Source organism: Cynocephalus volans, chromosome 9 (assembly GCF_027409185.1).
Source record: "Cynocephalus volans isolate mCynVol1 chromosome 9, mCynVol1.pri, whole genome shotgun sequence".
Taxonomy (NCBI): domain Eukaryota; kingdom Metazoa; phylum Chordata; class Mammalia; order Dermoptera; family Cynocephalidae; genus Cynocephalus; species Cynocephalus volans.
Window position 1 is genome coordinate 59,025,101 of NC_084468.1, and position 16,576 is coordinate 59,041,676.

At 35.1% G+C, this 16,576-nt stretch overlaps 1 protein-coding gene across 1 annotated transcript in view; it reads right to left on the minus strand.

Moving 5' to 3' along the window:
- The window catches only part of LOC134385605 (UDP-glucuronosyltransferase 2C1-like), a 37,534-nt gene extending 21,252 nt beyond the window's left edge, over window positions 1–16,282 (minus strand). Inside the window, 3 exon segments of the mRNA XM_063107316.1 lie at window positions 2,597–2,728; window positions 7,619–7,767; window positions 15,562–16,282. Coding sequence (XP_062963386.1) covers window positions 2,597–2,728; window positions 7,619–7,767; window positions 15,562–16,282 — 1,002 coding nt within the window.
- Window positions 16,283–16,576: the final 294 nt, after the last annotated feature.

The following is a 16,576-nucleotide window of genomic DNA, read 5'->3' on the forward strand; positions in this document are numbered from 1 at the left end:
AAAACTGAAGGCTTTTCTTTTAAGAACTGGAACAAGACAAGTGTGCCCACTCCCAAGACTTCTATTTAACATAGTACTGGAGGTACTAACCAGAACAATCAGGCAAGAGAAAGAAATAAAGGGTATCCAGATTGAAAAAGATGAAATCAAACTGTCCCTATTTGTAAATGACATGACACTATATTTGTAGAAAAACTTAAAAACTCTATCAAAAAACTCCTGGACCCAGTTAATAATTTTAATAATGTTGCAGGATACAAATAAATGACCCAAATCACTTACATTTATATTGTACAGTAATGAGTTAGCAGAAACAGAAATCAGGAAGGTAGGCCCATTTACAACAGTTACCAATGAAATAAAATGCATAGGAATCAATTTAACAAGGATGTGTAAGATCTCTATTATGAGAATCACAAACCACTACTGAACGAAATTAAAGAAGACACAAAATGATGGAAAGACATTCCATGCTCTTGGATTGGAAGAATTAACATTGTGAAAATGTCCATTCTACCCATAGTGAGCTATAGATTCAATGCAATCCCTATCAAAATGCCAATGACATTCTTCAGAGAAATGGAAAAAACAATCATAAAATTCAAATGGAACAACAAAAGACCCCTAATAGCCAAAGCAATCCTGAGCAAAAAAAGTAAAGCCAGAGGCATAACACTACCTGACTTCAAATTATACTACAAAGCTAGACTATCCAAAACTGGCATAAAAACAGACACTCGGACAAATGGAGCAGAACAGAGAACACAGAAACCACCCCTCAGCCTTACAGCCTTCTGGTATTTGACAAAAGCAACAAAAACATACATTGGGGAAAAGACAACCTCTTCAATAAGTGGTGCTTTGAAAATTGGATATCCATATGCAGAAGAATGAAATTAGACATGCACCTCTCACCTTATAACAAAATCAACTTACAATGGATTAAGGACTTAAATATAATACCTGAAAGCATAAAAGCACTAAAGGAAAAAAATAGGGGAACCTCTTCTGGAACTAGATCTGTGCACAGACTTTATGAGCAAGAGCCCCAAATCACAAGCAACACAAGAAAAAATAAACAAATAGGACTATATCAAACTAAAAATCATCTGCACAGCAAAGGAAACAATCCACAGAGTGAAATGCCAACCTACAGAGTCGGAGACAATTTTTGCAAACCGTACATTTGACAAGGGATTAATATACATAATATACAAGGATCTCATGCAATTACACCGTAAAAAATACCAAATAACCCAATTAAAAAATGTGCAAAGGTGATGAATAGACATTTTTCTAAGGAAAACATACAAATGGCCAACATGTACATGAAAAAAATTCTCAATATCACTAATCATCAGGGAAATGCAAATTAAAAGCACATTGAGATATCATCTCATCCCAGTTAGACTGGCTATAATCAAAAAGATGGAGAATAAGAAATGCTGTTTAGGGTGTGGATAGAAGGGAATGCTCCTACAGTGTTGGTGCTACTGTACATTAGTACAACCACAATGGAAAACAGTATGGAGGTTTTTCCAACAACTACCGATAGACTTGTCATACATTCCTGCAATACCACTTCTGGGTGTATAGCCAAAGGAATAGAAATCATCATGTTGAAGGGAGACTTGCACTCCCATGCTCATTGCAGTTCTGTTTACAATAACCAAGATAAGGAACCAACCTAAGTGTCCATCTATGGATGACTGAAAAAGGAAAATGTGGTATATGCACATCATGGAAAACTACTCTTATGTAAAAAGAATAAAATTCTGTCATTTGCAACAACATGGATGAACTTGAAGAAAATTATGTTGAGAGAAATAAGCAAAGCACATAGGGAAAAATACCACATGTCCTCACACTTAAGTAGGAGCTAAGAGAGAAGGAAGGAAGGAAAGACCACAGTGGTGCATTGGCCTTGCAGAGGGATAGAGCATACCTAGGGTTGCAAAGTGGGATTGGGGAAGCAGGGATGGGGATGGAGGTTGGGGATTAATTGGGTGGGGGACATGAGGTATAACTGCAATTTGTGGTAATGGGCATGCTGGCAGTATTGATCTGGTCATCACATCTTGGGCACAAGTGGTGACGGTCAGCTTTTACCCCATGAAAGCTTTTACCCCATAAATATTTATAGCAAATCCAAAAAAAAAAAAAAAATCAAAACTTAATATAGACTCAAGGAATCATGTGAGTTAATTATATATTTGAACATTTTTCTCTTTCGCCAACATCTTGCTTTTAACTTGTATGTATGCCTCAGATTTAAAAACAAACAAACAAGAACATCAAAAAAGCTTAGACTCCATAAAAGCTTTAGAAACCAGGAAGAAGTCTAACAGATTGTTTAAGATAAGTGAATGACTTTTAAACCATTATTTTTTAAAACTTCTGCAATATGTTCTCTTGATTGTAATTTCATGTGTTAAGCTAGGTTTCTATCCAATGTTTGTAGCTACCCTCTTCTGATAGTTAATGCTTTTTTTCTTTACATTTTAAGCACTAACATTACCAATAACTTTTCCTACATTTTTAGGATACTTTCTTGGATTTTACATTAGCTGTTCCTCAGAAAATAATATTATCTGACCTTCTGTGGAATCTGGGCAAGGGCTGATGCAATCATGTTAGCCTTTTCTTCTGTGAGGTTTTGGACCATTGACCCCAGAGTAAATACCACGACTCCATCTTTTCCAGAGCTCTGGACAAACTCTTCCAATTCCTGTTAAAAAAAAAAAAAAAAAAAAAAAAAAATCAGTCTTTTAATACGAAAGCTTAGTGCCACAAAAATAAAACAGCCACACGTGATTCTCAGTGTGTTGGAATTATTAGATCAGCTTTGTCTTTATATATGTTCAACCATGGAAGAGACTGAAATATGACCTGAAATCATTGTTTATTAGGCCAATTAAAAACGATCAGATTTTGAGTTGTCTTCTAGCATGTTCTAAATGTTTTTGAGGAGTCTGTACGTGTGTATGTCTGCATTTAAAAATTATTGACTACTTGTTATCTCCTAGCATCAGCTGAACTCCTTACATCTAATGAGCCTAGATATACGTATACATTTGCAGATGAGGAAGCTATCCCACGGATGTCAAATAGTTGGTCCAAGGCAATACAGCAGTAGGTAGCAGAGCCAAATTTCCAATTTAAGCTTATTTACTATAAAGACAATGACCATACTGGGTATTCTCTACTTATCCTTGGATGCTAATATTATCACCAACTTTTTTTTTCTTTCTTGTTCTTTAATGAAGACTAACTTTTATTTTTTTAATTTTCAATTTTTATCATTAACATATTCATTACTACAAACTGTAATTTTTTTTACACACTTTACCTGACCTATCACTTACCAAACCCCCTCCCTCCCTCCCCACAACTCTAGTATCCTTAGATTTGTTCTCTCCTTCTGAAAGTTCAACATATTGTTGTGGTCTTTTTTCTTCCTTCCTTCCTTCGTTCCTTCGTTCGTTCCTTCCTTCCTTCCTTCCTTCCATCTATCCATCCTTTAATTCATTTGTTCTTAGCACCCAGTTATGAGCAATAACGTGAGGTATTTCTCTTTCCTTGTCGGTCTTACTTTACTTAACATAATTTTCTCCAGTCTCACCTAGTATATTAACATACTAGTAGTATATTACATTTTTTGTTTCATAAACTAAAATTTTATTTTTTTGGTTGCATTTGTACCTTATATAAGCTTTCACACTCACATTTCGAAACAAGGTAGCTATATAAATTCCTTACCAAATACATAACACAGAAATATCTATAATGCATACTCTAGAGATGACAGTGAAATTATTAAAAATATAGCTTTACATTCATGTAAAAATGGCATATTTAATCATATTTAAGTAAGAAGAATTAGTTCCACCCTCCCTCTAAATACTATATCAAACTAAGTTTACCAAAGACAATAAACAATGTGTGAAAATTGAAAGGGAAAGATATAAATTGTCCACGTACATTTATACAAATATTGGTAAAATTTAAATAACTAATATGGAAACTATTAGAAATAATAAAATATTTCACCAAGTTGGCCCGAATATAAGCATTACAAAAAATCCATAATATTCTTTCATAACAGCAATAATCAACCTGAATTGAGAGTTTAAAAAAAAAAAAAGGTCAGCATTCATTGTAGCAACTAAAAATATAAACTAAGAGTACAGATACATGTACTTTAAAACTTTTAAATTCTAGTAACTTACATAAAAGAAGACCCAAATAGAAAGACAGAATTAATAAGATGAGTGTGTGCATTTGTGTGTGTGTACGGAAAAAAAAGAGAGATTTTAAGGAATATGCTCATGGGAAATGGAGGCAAGCATGCCCAAAACCTGCAGGCTGGGCTGTAAGATTAGAGACCAGAGAAGAGCTGATGTTACAGTTCAAGTCTGATGGCTGTCTGCTGGTAGAAATTCCTGTTGCTTCGAAAAGGTTAGTGTTTTGTTCTAATTAGGCCTTCAACTGATTAAATGAGATCTACACATGGAGAGAAGTCTTCTTAAAGTCAACTGATTTAAATGTTAATCTCATCTAAAAACACCCTTACATAAACATTCAGGATAATATTTGACCATATATCTGAGCATTGTGGCCCAGGCAAGTTGACAAATAAAAGTAACCATCACATTGTTCATAGATGGATTGACTTAACATGGATATCAATAACTTTAAATTAGTTTGCAATTGCAGTATATTTTTCTTGAGAACTTTGGAAAATTTTCAAATGTATATGGAAGAAAATTTTTCATAAATAATTAATAAAGTTGGAAAGAGAAAGGGAAATACTGGGAACTACTTCAACCAGGTAATAATGTATAACGTGAAACGAATGCCACTGACTTCCTAACAGACAAAGCGAAATATTGAACAAAGCAGTGAGCCCAGAAAGAGAACCATGAGCATGTAAAAGCTTGCGGTAGGATGAGGTGATATCATAAGTCACTGAGACAATCAGCGAGAACAACTCATACTGATTGGGTTATTTATTAAGAAGTGGTAATAAAAGTATATTCACCACTTAGACAAAAAGGGACATGGGTCCTTACCTCACACCATACATCAATATAAAATACGTGTATTAAATGCATGCGTGTTAAAGTAAAATAAAGGTATTAAGCATTTTTCAGAAGAAAACACAGGCAAATGTCTTTATAACTTTGGAGATAAAAAAGACATTTTAAATAGTACTTTGAAGAGCACAAAACATAAGGTAAAAAATTATAGATTTGATTACATCAACTTTGGTACTTTATGTTTAAAAAGGGAAATCAGATGTAACAATAAAAGATGTATGATAGCATGGGAGAAGATATTTGCAATGGCTAAAATAAGGATTGATACCTAGAGATTGTAGACTACAGAAAACTTGTACTGTGACCTTATGATCCCAATATTAGGTATATGTTTCAAATGCATACACTGATCCATAAAGGAAGATGTTTGAAATTTTTCTTCACAATATTCTTTGTAGTAGGATAGAGATGGAGACACCTAATTTTTTTTAATGGGGAATAGATAAGTCAGAGTGAATGAACTGTATTTACAAATAGAAACTTGGATAAATATGAAAAATAGTATTGAGTAATAAATAAGAAACTATCAATTATAGCATAATATCATTTACATAATTAAAAAACTCAAATCAATAACACATATTGTTCAGGATCAATAGTTACCTACATAAATATGTGCAAATTTGAATGAGTAGGTAATATTAAGTGTACTTAACTGGTGCCTAATGGTGGTAGAAGAATGGAAAAAGAAATGAGGACAAAGGAAAAAGGTAAACATATAAGTAAATCAAGAGTGGATTGTGCTATGGACTGATTACGATATGGTGTAAACTGAAAGTTTGTTTAATACATTCGCTGAACTAGAGGTCCAAACAAAGCTAAGAAAAACAGATATAAATTGTACAACACAAACTTGTTTTGGCATTCAAAATCAAAGTGACATCATTTATCATGTTTTAGAGGGAGGGTCATTTTTCATTCCTCTCCCCAGCCTTTTCCTGTTACTTTCTTAGAAGGAGGAGATGAAAATCCAATTGAGTTTTACTCCAGATCCCTGGTTGGGCCACACTCACTAGGGTTTCATTGTGCTGGGTGTTGTAAGAACACACATACATGGGTGAGTGTGGCTCTTACTCTACTTCTTCTACAGATGGGGAAAACATTTAAGAAGAAAAGAACCTGTTCCAAGGGCAGGTCTCGAATACAGTCTTCTTCTTTTCAAGTGTACATGTGTCTCATTACTTTGAGATAGCTGCGCAATAATTGATAACGATTTTGTCTCCAGGGAAGGAACAGCTATGCGCACTTGATTCAAACCAAATGATCCAGGCTGATTTACCAGACAGATGTACAGGGATTAAGGTACATACGCTAACTTCAAAACAACATTATTGTTTTTGGAAAGTTTCCAGTTCTAGCATGTTTTCTTATCACGTTCTTGTGTATAAGAGCCTGTGTAAACAAACAAACAAACAAACAAATAAATAAATGACACACAAGGAAAGAAAAAGCCAGGATTTATTCTTTAACTTCTCTTTCCCTTAATCTCCACCTCCAGCAGAACACTAAGTCCTAATAATATTTTTTTGTAAACACTTCCTAAATGTCTTAACTTTGATTCGAAACACTACCATACCACAGTGTGGATCTCTATAATCTCTCCCAGGAACTACTGCAATCATATCTTCACTCTTTTTCTTGCCTTCAATCTTTCTTCCTTCCAAACAATTCAAACAGACGATCTTTATGAAAAGGAAAACTCTGCCGTATTACTGCTTAAACATTAGTCACTTATTCTTCATTGTCCTTAAATTGAGGTAAAGTATACTTAGTGACGCCCTTTTTTTCTTCACAACCTATCCCCTCTCATCTCTCCAGTGTATTTCTCTGCTCTATTCAACCAAACAGTTTATCACTATCATTACTAAACTTCTTCCAGGGTTCTTGTGTGTGTGTTTCTGCTTTTTGTTTGTTTTTAGGTCATCATATGTATACTCGACCTATTCTCAAAGTAAAATTTCTCCTTTATTGGAAATTTATAAAATTGGGTTATGCCAAATAACTTGTAATTTCAAAATCTCAGGGTTTTAAAAGAACAGTTTATCTCTTTATCATGTCATATATCTATTTATTGCACTGCAGTTCCTATGTATATTCATTGATTCAAAACGCAGGTTGACAGAGCAGCTACTAACCCTAACACACTCAATTCATATGACAAATGGAAAGAGAATTCTGGAGCACTGGACTTGGCAATTGAGTGCTAGACCCAGAAATGATGCATGCCACTTCAGCTCATATTTATTGACCAGACATTATTTCATGCCTCCCCCAAACTCAGGGGCAAAAAAATTTGTTCCTATAAAATATCTGGCATATTTGATGATCATCACTAATGACTGACATCATAAGGTTGCAATATATCTATGGTAGTATAATTACTTCAGACAGTAATGTCCGCTCATCCCTATTAATTCTCTATTTTTTTCAGTTTAAGGATCAAATGTTATAAAAAATAAAGAAGAAATCATTGCAGGAGAAAAATACTCAAACAAGCAAAAATAAGCACAATAAATTACCTCAGGTAGGGGCTTTGCAGGCCTGCAGTGAAGTCCTCCAACGAGTTCAAAATTAGGTAAATAAGGGCGAGGAAATTCAAAATCCCAGTAAGTTCGAATCAACCACATTTCAGCTTTTCCCATAATCTCACAAATTGTGGTAGGTCTTCCTGAAAAAAAATAAAGAATGATAGAGGGAAAATAAATTGATATATTAAATGATAAATATTTTACAATCTAATTTTCAAAGAAAATCTTTAAAGAACCACTGTTCGGCCTATGTAATCCATCTGAAATCAGCTGGCCTTTCAAGAGTACATTCTGTTGAGATTACGAATACCCAAACAAGGATTGAAGACTAGAACGAGGTCAGAAGCCCACTGCTTTCCCTCTGCCAGTCCAGTCTTTCTGCCTGAACCCCACATGAGCCCAGCTCCATGCTGAGAATGGGCTCATGCTCCCTGCCAGGAACCCAGGCAGCGATCCTCCACTCACTGGGACAGAGCACGCCTCCTCTTCTGCAATTCCAATTGATCTCATCGTTATTGCTGCAAAAGCCTTCTGAGGCCTTTCTCTAGAGGCTTTTGTGATTTATCTCTCTTTTTCTAGTGTTTTTGAATGTGCTGCCACAGAAAATTATATCATAGCAGGAGTGGAAATCTTTTAATAAACGTTTGAAAGTGATTAACTCCTTCACCACACAAAATGAAAGTTCCTATGTCACAGGGCTTTGTCAACTTTGGTGAGACATAGCACTGCGTAATAATTTGGTGGTAAAATATTTGCTGTCTGACATATTAAAGGACAAAAACTATGAAGGGGGTATCTTTCTGCTGACATGGCAAGCAATTGAACTTTAAGGGAATAAGAACTCATATTAGTGACTCTGAGTAAGGTCACTTTGCTTCGTCAGAGTACTCATTTCTGAATTCTATTCAGTTATTGTGGTATGAGGAATCTTACCCAGATTCTTGGTGTCTTCTCATATGTGTATTCAGTGATATAGATATGAGGAAACCATAGCAATGTATTTTTTCCACATCTGGCTCTCTGAATATTCTCCTTATGTCTTAAATGTACCAGCATTTTGGTTAGGAAATATGAGAGAGTATGAACTGATCAGGACAGTGTATCTGTACAAAAGCAAGCACATTTCAGTAATTTATGTGTTTAATTCTGGTAATGACGATGATGTCCAAAATCCAGATTCAGTACATATCCCATTTTAGTGCCTTGTTCAAATCAGCCATGGGTGTGATCTTATTCTCTTTGTATGATACATCACTACCCCACCCTTTCTATAACTACTTTATTGAGATATAATTTACATACTGTAAGGTCCTTCCTTATAAAGTACACAACTGAGTAGTTTTTAGTGTATTCATAAAGTTGAGCAACCATCACTACTGTTTAATTTTAATTCATTTTTTAAATTTAGAACATTTTCACTACCCCCAAGGGGCATTTTTTATTACACCCATTTTACAACCAATGGAAAATCATTATCTGTTTCTCCCTTTTCCGATCCCCTGACAAAAACTAATCTACTTTTTGTCTCTATGGATTTGCTATTCTGAGCATTTTATATAAACAGAATCGTTCAATATTGGGTGTTTCATGCTGGCTTTTTTAATTAACCAGAATATTTTCAAAGCTCATCCATGTTTTAACATGTATCGTCATGTCATTGCTTTGTATTCCTGTATAGTATTTCCGTGCATGAATATACCACATTTTATTGATCCATTCATCTGCTGATGAACATCTGGGTTGTTTCCACTTTTGGCTTCTGTAAATGATATGTTTTCTTGGCTGCATACCTAGCAGAGAATCAGTGGTTCCTGTAGTTGATTCACTCTCTTTCATAACACGATATTTTTTTCCTGTTGAAATTCCTCCTCCTTAGATAAGAGTGGAGTATGCTTAATGCAACTTTAAAAAATATAGCCAATACAGTCCAAAGAAAATCTGATTTAGATAAAGAGATTATTGGAAAGGTGTCTCAAATTGTGTAATCAAAAGATATTACAACAATTCCTTCTGATGTCATTCTGGGGCAATTTACCAATGAATGTTCTAAGGATTTAATCTTCCAGAAGAATGTGCTTAAGTTTGACTTTGTTATTTAATATTGATTTACTATTTACTTTTGAGTTTGGATACAATGTAGCCAAATATTAACTTGCATATTTCTGTCTGGTAGAAATATCTTTCCCCAAATCATGATTTTATTAGCATTAATCAATTTTGTATCTGATTTGGCAGAATAATCATCACATTCCTTTTTCTCATCAAAAAGTTTATAAATACTTCTTCAAAATATTTTTTGAAACAGATTTGTGATCTTACTGGTTTCTTCCTCAGTGATGTAGATATTTCTATGACATTGTTTATTTAATTTATATGTGAGTTATGAATTATATTTTTCTAAAAATCTGAAGAATATACTTGGACTGAATGACGTAATAAAGATTCCAAATTCTAAACAATCAAATGACAAATGACAGCTAATAGCCTTTTTAAGTGTAGACTGGCAAATAAATCTTTTTTCTTCTATGTATCAAATTTTACATTCTTTCTCAGAATATTGATTTTTTTTGCTAAAAAGTACACTTTACAGTATTAAGACCTAGGAAAGAATCAGAGACAGAATAATAGTCTATCAGTAATGCTTTACTATAAAAGAGGTTTCAAAACTGACTACCAAATTACTGGAATCAAAAGTAATCAAATAAGTTAACTCCAGGAGTAGATCTGTCACTGCTTGATCCATGGCTCAGAGATGGTCACCAGGATCGGCTACACAGTTACCTTTTCTCAGTTTTGCCTTTTGCTGCTTGGCCTACGACCATGGGTAAAGGATGGGTGTAGTAGTTTCTGTACACATTTTTCAGGGTGAATTCAAGAGGAAATAAGCATTTGCCTCTGTCCCAGAATGCCCAGAAAAAGTCTCAGTGCAACAACTGGATCTGATTAAGTTGTGTACCTCCTAAAACCAGTCACCGGTATTATGAAGCATTCACATTGTATGCAAATTGGTGAGGAAATCATTTTTCAGAGGAAATTTACATTACTGGTAGCAATAAAAAGGAAAATGGATGTTTCCTTATAAAAGATCACAATTATATGGGAAAATTTTAATATTTATAGGAGCAAATTAACCTTTAGTAGAGATAAGGTATTACAGAAACTTCTGTTAAAATTAGTGAGAAGGAAGATTTCTGGTTATTACCACTAGTACTTATTGTCATACTTGAGGCTTCAGTCAATGGAATAAGCAGCAATAGAAATAACAGCAACTCCCCCCCCAAACGGAAATCAAAACCAAAATCTAAAACAAGTAGGAGACAGTTTTGAAAGAAAAAATAGCTAATATTTATTGATGTGATTTTTATCTAGTTAATCTGATATAAATCTCTCAACTTAAATGTTAGTAGAATTTATTAACACATTTTAGTTAGGTTACTAAATTCAAGAGTGAGATACAGAAATATCAATAGCTTCCTTAACTCTGCAATAGCCACTGCAAGAAGATATCAATGGTAACTACAAACTCTAAAGAATAATCTCAGAAATAAATATTTAAAATTTTTATCAAAAGGATGATAAGGCATTATTGATTGTTAGATAAAAAATATGTAAAGAAAATTTCTTTTGCTGAAAGACTCTAGATGTTCAAGAGGTAAGTTTTCCACCAATTAATCTCTAAATTCAGTGTAAGCCAAACTCAATATCCATACAGAACACTCCTTCTCCATTAACTCCCATAAAGTTCATTTGATTGTGAAAACAGAAAGCAAATATTTTCTTGCTGGGTCACTAGGGGAAACAGTGAGTGGTGTTACTCCCATTTCCAACCTTTGATTTCTGAACCCATGAATCCTAGCTAAGGTAGAAACAGCACCGTATACAGGGCACTGATTCAGAGCATATGCAGCCTTTGGAGAATCTTGCCCCAGCACTGTAAGCTATTACCATCTATCTGGCACTGTAACTGATCTTCAAAAGGCCATTCCACTGTTATATCTGACCAGTTGCTTGCAGATGGAGGGATAAATAACAGCAACAACAACAAAAACCCAATAAATTCTGTGTGCATGGGCCCATCCAGTAAGAATAAAATGCTGCCATTTTCATGATGTAAGCAGTCCAGGGATGTATTGAAGCTTCAGTTGAGTCACCTACTGGTTAAGCCAATAATTGGCTGTCAATGTTAAAATCTCAAAATATTTTCTGCCCAGGCCAAACACCTGAATTGAATAGGAATATTGGGTACAAACACCCCCAAATTTTTCAAGTTCTTGATGATGACACTAATCTCTGCAGTCCTTCTGAGATGTGGTATTGCTTTTGCTTTACTAATTTCCCTGTTAGGGGCAGTGGCTTCATGTGGCCTAGTGGCTTCCACTTGGCTTCTCCAATCTTATACCCCTCACTTCACCAGTCAGAATACCAGTGCAAGGATTCTGCCAGCTGCCAACTACATCTATGCCAATTATGCAGTTCAAAACAGGGGGAATAACCACAGATAGGGTTGGGCACATACCAGGCCTACTGTGAGATGGACCTGAGCTAAAACTCCATTGATCACTTATCCTCCATAAGCCACTACTATGACCACTGGACCACAGTGATGTTTTAGATCTCTAGTAATTGTTAGCCCAGAGCCAATGTCCAGTAGCCCCCAAAAGGTCTGATTATTTTCTTTTTCCCCTTGCACATATCCCTTAGTAAAAGCTATAGGTCCCCTTGGGAAAGGAGGAAAACTAACAGTTTAAATTTATAACAGTGTGCTGGTGTCTTTCATCAAGCTGACCTAACCTCCCCTTCTTTCAAGTGGTTCCGAGTCTATAAACTGGGTGAAGCCTGGGAATTGATTAAGAGGTCATGACACTCTTATTTTATAATTCATCTAAGACTTTTTTTCACTTGACCTGGAATTTTTCCACTAATAGAAACCAAGTAATAATTTGATAGGCTTCCTATCTATTTCTCATCTGGGAATACAATGATTAACTAAACAATGCCATATGTCTGTGCTATTGAGACTACTCTGCTTCTTTGACTCTTCTGTCCATCCTGGTAACCACTCCCACGTTGCCTTTGAAGGTTGTGTGCTGCCTCCTGGTTTCTGCCACTCTGGGATCTAGCTACTCCCAATGGATTTGAGTTTCCCAATAAAGTTACTGCAGGTTGCTAAAGGCTTAGGGATAACCATATTACGATCCTACTCAAATCTGCAGTCTCAAATGAGCTAACATTCTTGACAAAGAAATTCAGAGTTAGATATATTTTTTTCTAAGAACGGAAGTAAGTTGAAAACGAGGAGTATTGTATTTTGTGCAATTTAATCTAGAATTGTTCAGCATAGACAACTGTGTTCATGTGCATGATTAAATACAATGGACATGTCTGAGGCAATTACTTAATATTTGATTCAAAAATTATGATTATACAATTCAGAAGACCTAATGAAACCACTTCAGTTATTTTTAAATAAAGCTACACTGGAGTATAGTTAGTTCACATAAGGAAGATTAAAAGTAATTTTCATGGCTAATATGAAGTGCGAAATATTTGCAGATTAGCTGAAAACACCATTCAGTATCTCTGCCCTTGCATAAACAGATAAAGGGAAGTATCTAGAAGATCCAGAAAGCTAACACACATTGGGGTGGAATTCAGTAACAGGACTCTGATTTGATTTTGTGCTTTAAGACTTAACAGAAGAGTGTGGTACCTAATTGCCTCTAGAGTGCTAGCTGAATGCTCTTTCTCCAATATTAATACATCTGCCCTAAGTGATCATTCAGAACATGTGTTGGAGTGATTAAATGGACAAAAGGCTAAGATTTTATTGATGTGACTACTCACTTTCTTGCTACTTACTTGCTTGCTAATATATAAACATGTGGCAGAATTCTATTATGCCTTTAACATATCAACTGATAGTGAGATTATGGGGCAGACAAACTATACCCTCCATTTGCCTCTCTTTACGAAAGGCCATAGATACTAAAAAGAACCTCACGATTGTGAACCACAAAAGTGCTCTGAGTCAGTTTACCACAGGTGGGAAAACATTTTTCGTGTTTGCCCTAATACAGACACTTCTATTTATTTGCTCTAAACACAAGATTAGAAAAGTTTCCTTGAATATAAGTTTGCTGAGTGTTCCATATTATAGTTTTGGGGTCATATGTTTTGTCTTCAATACGTACATGGAAAGTTTCTTCTCATCTTTTAATTCTCTAATTCCAAAAATGTTTTGAAGTATCCTCATATGTACATATAATTACACACACAACAAATATATTAGCCTAAATAGATAGGCCTTTTTTGGCATGTTTGTTTATGCATGTGTGTCTGTGTGTGTGTGCGTGCGTGCGTGTGTGTGTGTGTGTGTGTGTGTGTGTGTGTGTGTATTGAGAGAGGTGAGATAGAGTAGATAAAGAAGAGAGAGAGAGACAGAATTTATATGGCCAATGGCTGGCACATGCTTAAGATAAACTAGAGGCTTATAAAGTACATGTGTTTAAAGAATTAGATCATTTGGGATGTAGCTTATTCAAATGATTAACTATTTAAATTGAATAATGTTCATCTTGCTCAAAATATATTTTCTCTTAATACGAAAAATTGTCATGTTTTACAGAGGTGAATGGGGTTTATTTTCTTCTAATGAGAACAGAACACTTATTTTAAAGAAATGTTTGCTTTTTATACTTAAATAATTTTACACTTGAAGATGAGCACTGTATGAGAATTCCTCTTGTTATCAAGGCCTCAACTTCCATATAAAACCAAACTGGGACAATTTACATATCACGTGAAAATATCTCTCCTCAGTAGAAAATGTTGTAAATTTAAGGGAAATGCTAGGTAAGTCAATTGGGTCAAATAAAAATTTAAACTTAGCATATTACTATTCTAAATATTCTGGGTTACATGAGAAGAACCTCACAGGGAGGGCATGACTTTTTTTAAGATGCCAGTGGTGCTACCCACAAACAAAGTTGTTCCGAAGAGTCACTCTCCTTTTAAAACATACTTTAAGAGAAAGACATGGATGCAAGAAATCTAAAATACACAGACTTCTGGACTGGCAGTCCAGGCAGGCACAAAGCAATAAGGAGGAAACATTGTATTTTCATGGCTCTTTGCGATGTAAAACAAAACAAACAATAGCTGTACAAGTTCTCAAACTTTTGGGAAAAGAAGACAATTATATTGGAAATTCCCATTGCATTCATCCACAGTATGGGAATGTAGAGATTAATAAGGAAGGGTAAGAGGACTTGTTGAAATGGTCGTGTTCAGGGTCACAGCTCACTAGTTGCCCTCTAATGCAATTTTATATAGAACAACAAAAACAACAAGAGATCAGTGAGATGAAGTTAAAAAAAAAAGTATGGAAAAACAGTCCTTTAACAAAATATCTTCCACTTTCTCTCTTTTGGGAGACAAGAGCATATGCACCAAGTTACAGTCTTTTGACTATCTGGTTTCATACTCACCACATGCCAAACCCTGCTACCAAACAACCAAGCCTACAAAGGTCACAAAGGGAAAACCAAAGAAGGAGGCAATTTATCAGAAAGAAAACAGGGTGTGTAAATGGAGAACTAAACAAGAAACAGCAAAAGGTTAAGTAAGCACAGTGTCCGATTTGGGGATCCCAAATTGTGTACACCTCCAAAAAGAATTAGTAGCAACAAAGAGGATTTATGTATAATACATATAAAAAAAATCCTTCTCTGATATGCTGTTTTGCCTCAATCATCTAAAACTTAAATCTAAAAAAAAAAGAATCTTTTTTTTTTTTTTTTTACCTAAAAGCCACAAACGCTTGGCTAAAATGTGTTAACATTTAAATATGCGTATTCTAAGTCTTCATACAGTCAGATAAGCATTTAAGTTTTGCATATGAAATAACAATTCTTTTACATGCAAATTGCTCTTACCTAAAACACTGCTGTAATACTCATCCCATTCCGGAAATAGGTAGCAAAAATACATCACATCATACATTACATATAGTAACCAATTTTTCAGCCTCTGTACAAAAGGCATGTTGTCTGTCAGTCCTGATGTGCTGCCAGGAACATATGAAGAAGGGCTGGGAAGTCCAGCACAAAATCGCTCATAGAAGTTCCCCATAGAAAACCGGAAAGTATACATGAATGGAATATTGAGAAGCTCAGCCACCAACTCTCCACAAAAGCTTAAAGGGTCAGCAAAGCAGATATCAAACTTAGCTGCCTTTAGCTTGGCAAGTAACTCCTTATTCATTACAGCACTGTCACATACTCTTTTCAATGCACTTCCAAAACTCTTTTCGATTTTTGCAATCCTTAGGTACCTGTACCACCATGAAACTTTTGGCAGTTCAAAAGAAGTTTCATAGATAATGCTATTGATCTCTTCCATGAGAGTTTCTTTGGTTACTGGAAGTTGGAGGACCTCCACGTTAAAGGGGATCTTGGTATGATCAAGCAGCAGGCTTGGCGAAGGTACTAGAACGGTTATCTCATGCCCACGAAGCTGGAGTTCGTCCAGAATAACTTTTAAATTAATCCAGTGACTGAAGTCCATTGGCCAAACAAGTATTTTCCCACTTCTTCCAGAGTCGAAGAAACACAGATGCAGCATGAAAAGGACACAGAAGACTTTCACAGTCCCCATGACCAACTCTCACTCTAGTTAATTAGGCCTGGGTTTAAACCAAGCACAAGAGGCTGATACTTGAAAGACTTCTTTTGTGATCCTTTCAATCAATTTATTGTGGTTGGGCAAACATTAAAGAGTGAGCTTTGTATTGTTGACTCTCTCAACTCATGGTGGGATGGGCTAAACTCTGAAGAACATACCTTGTATTATTGACCTTCTCTATTACTTTATGGTGGGTTGGGCTAAACTTTGAAGAGTTTACTTTGTATTTTTGATTAAAATCAAATGCAACTGTTTTGAAGAAAACAG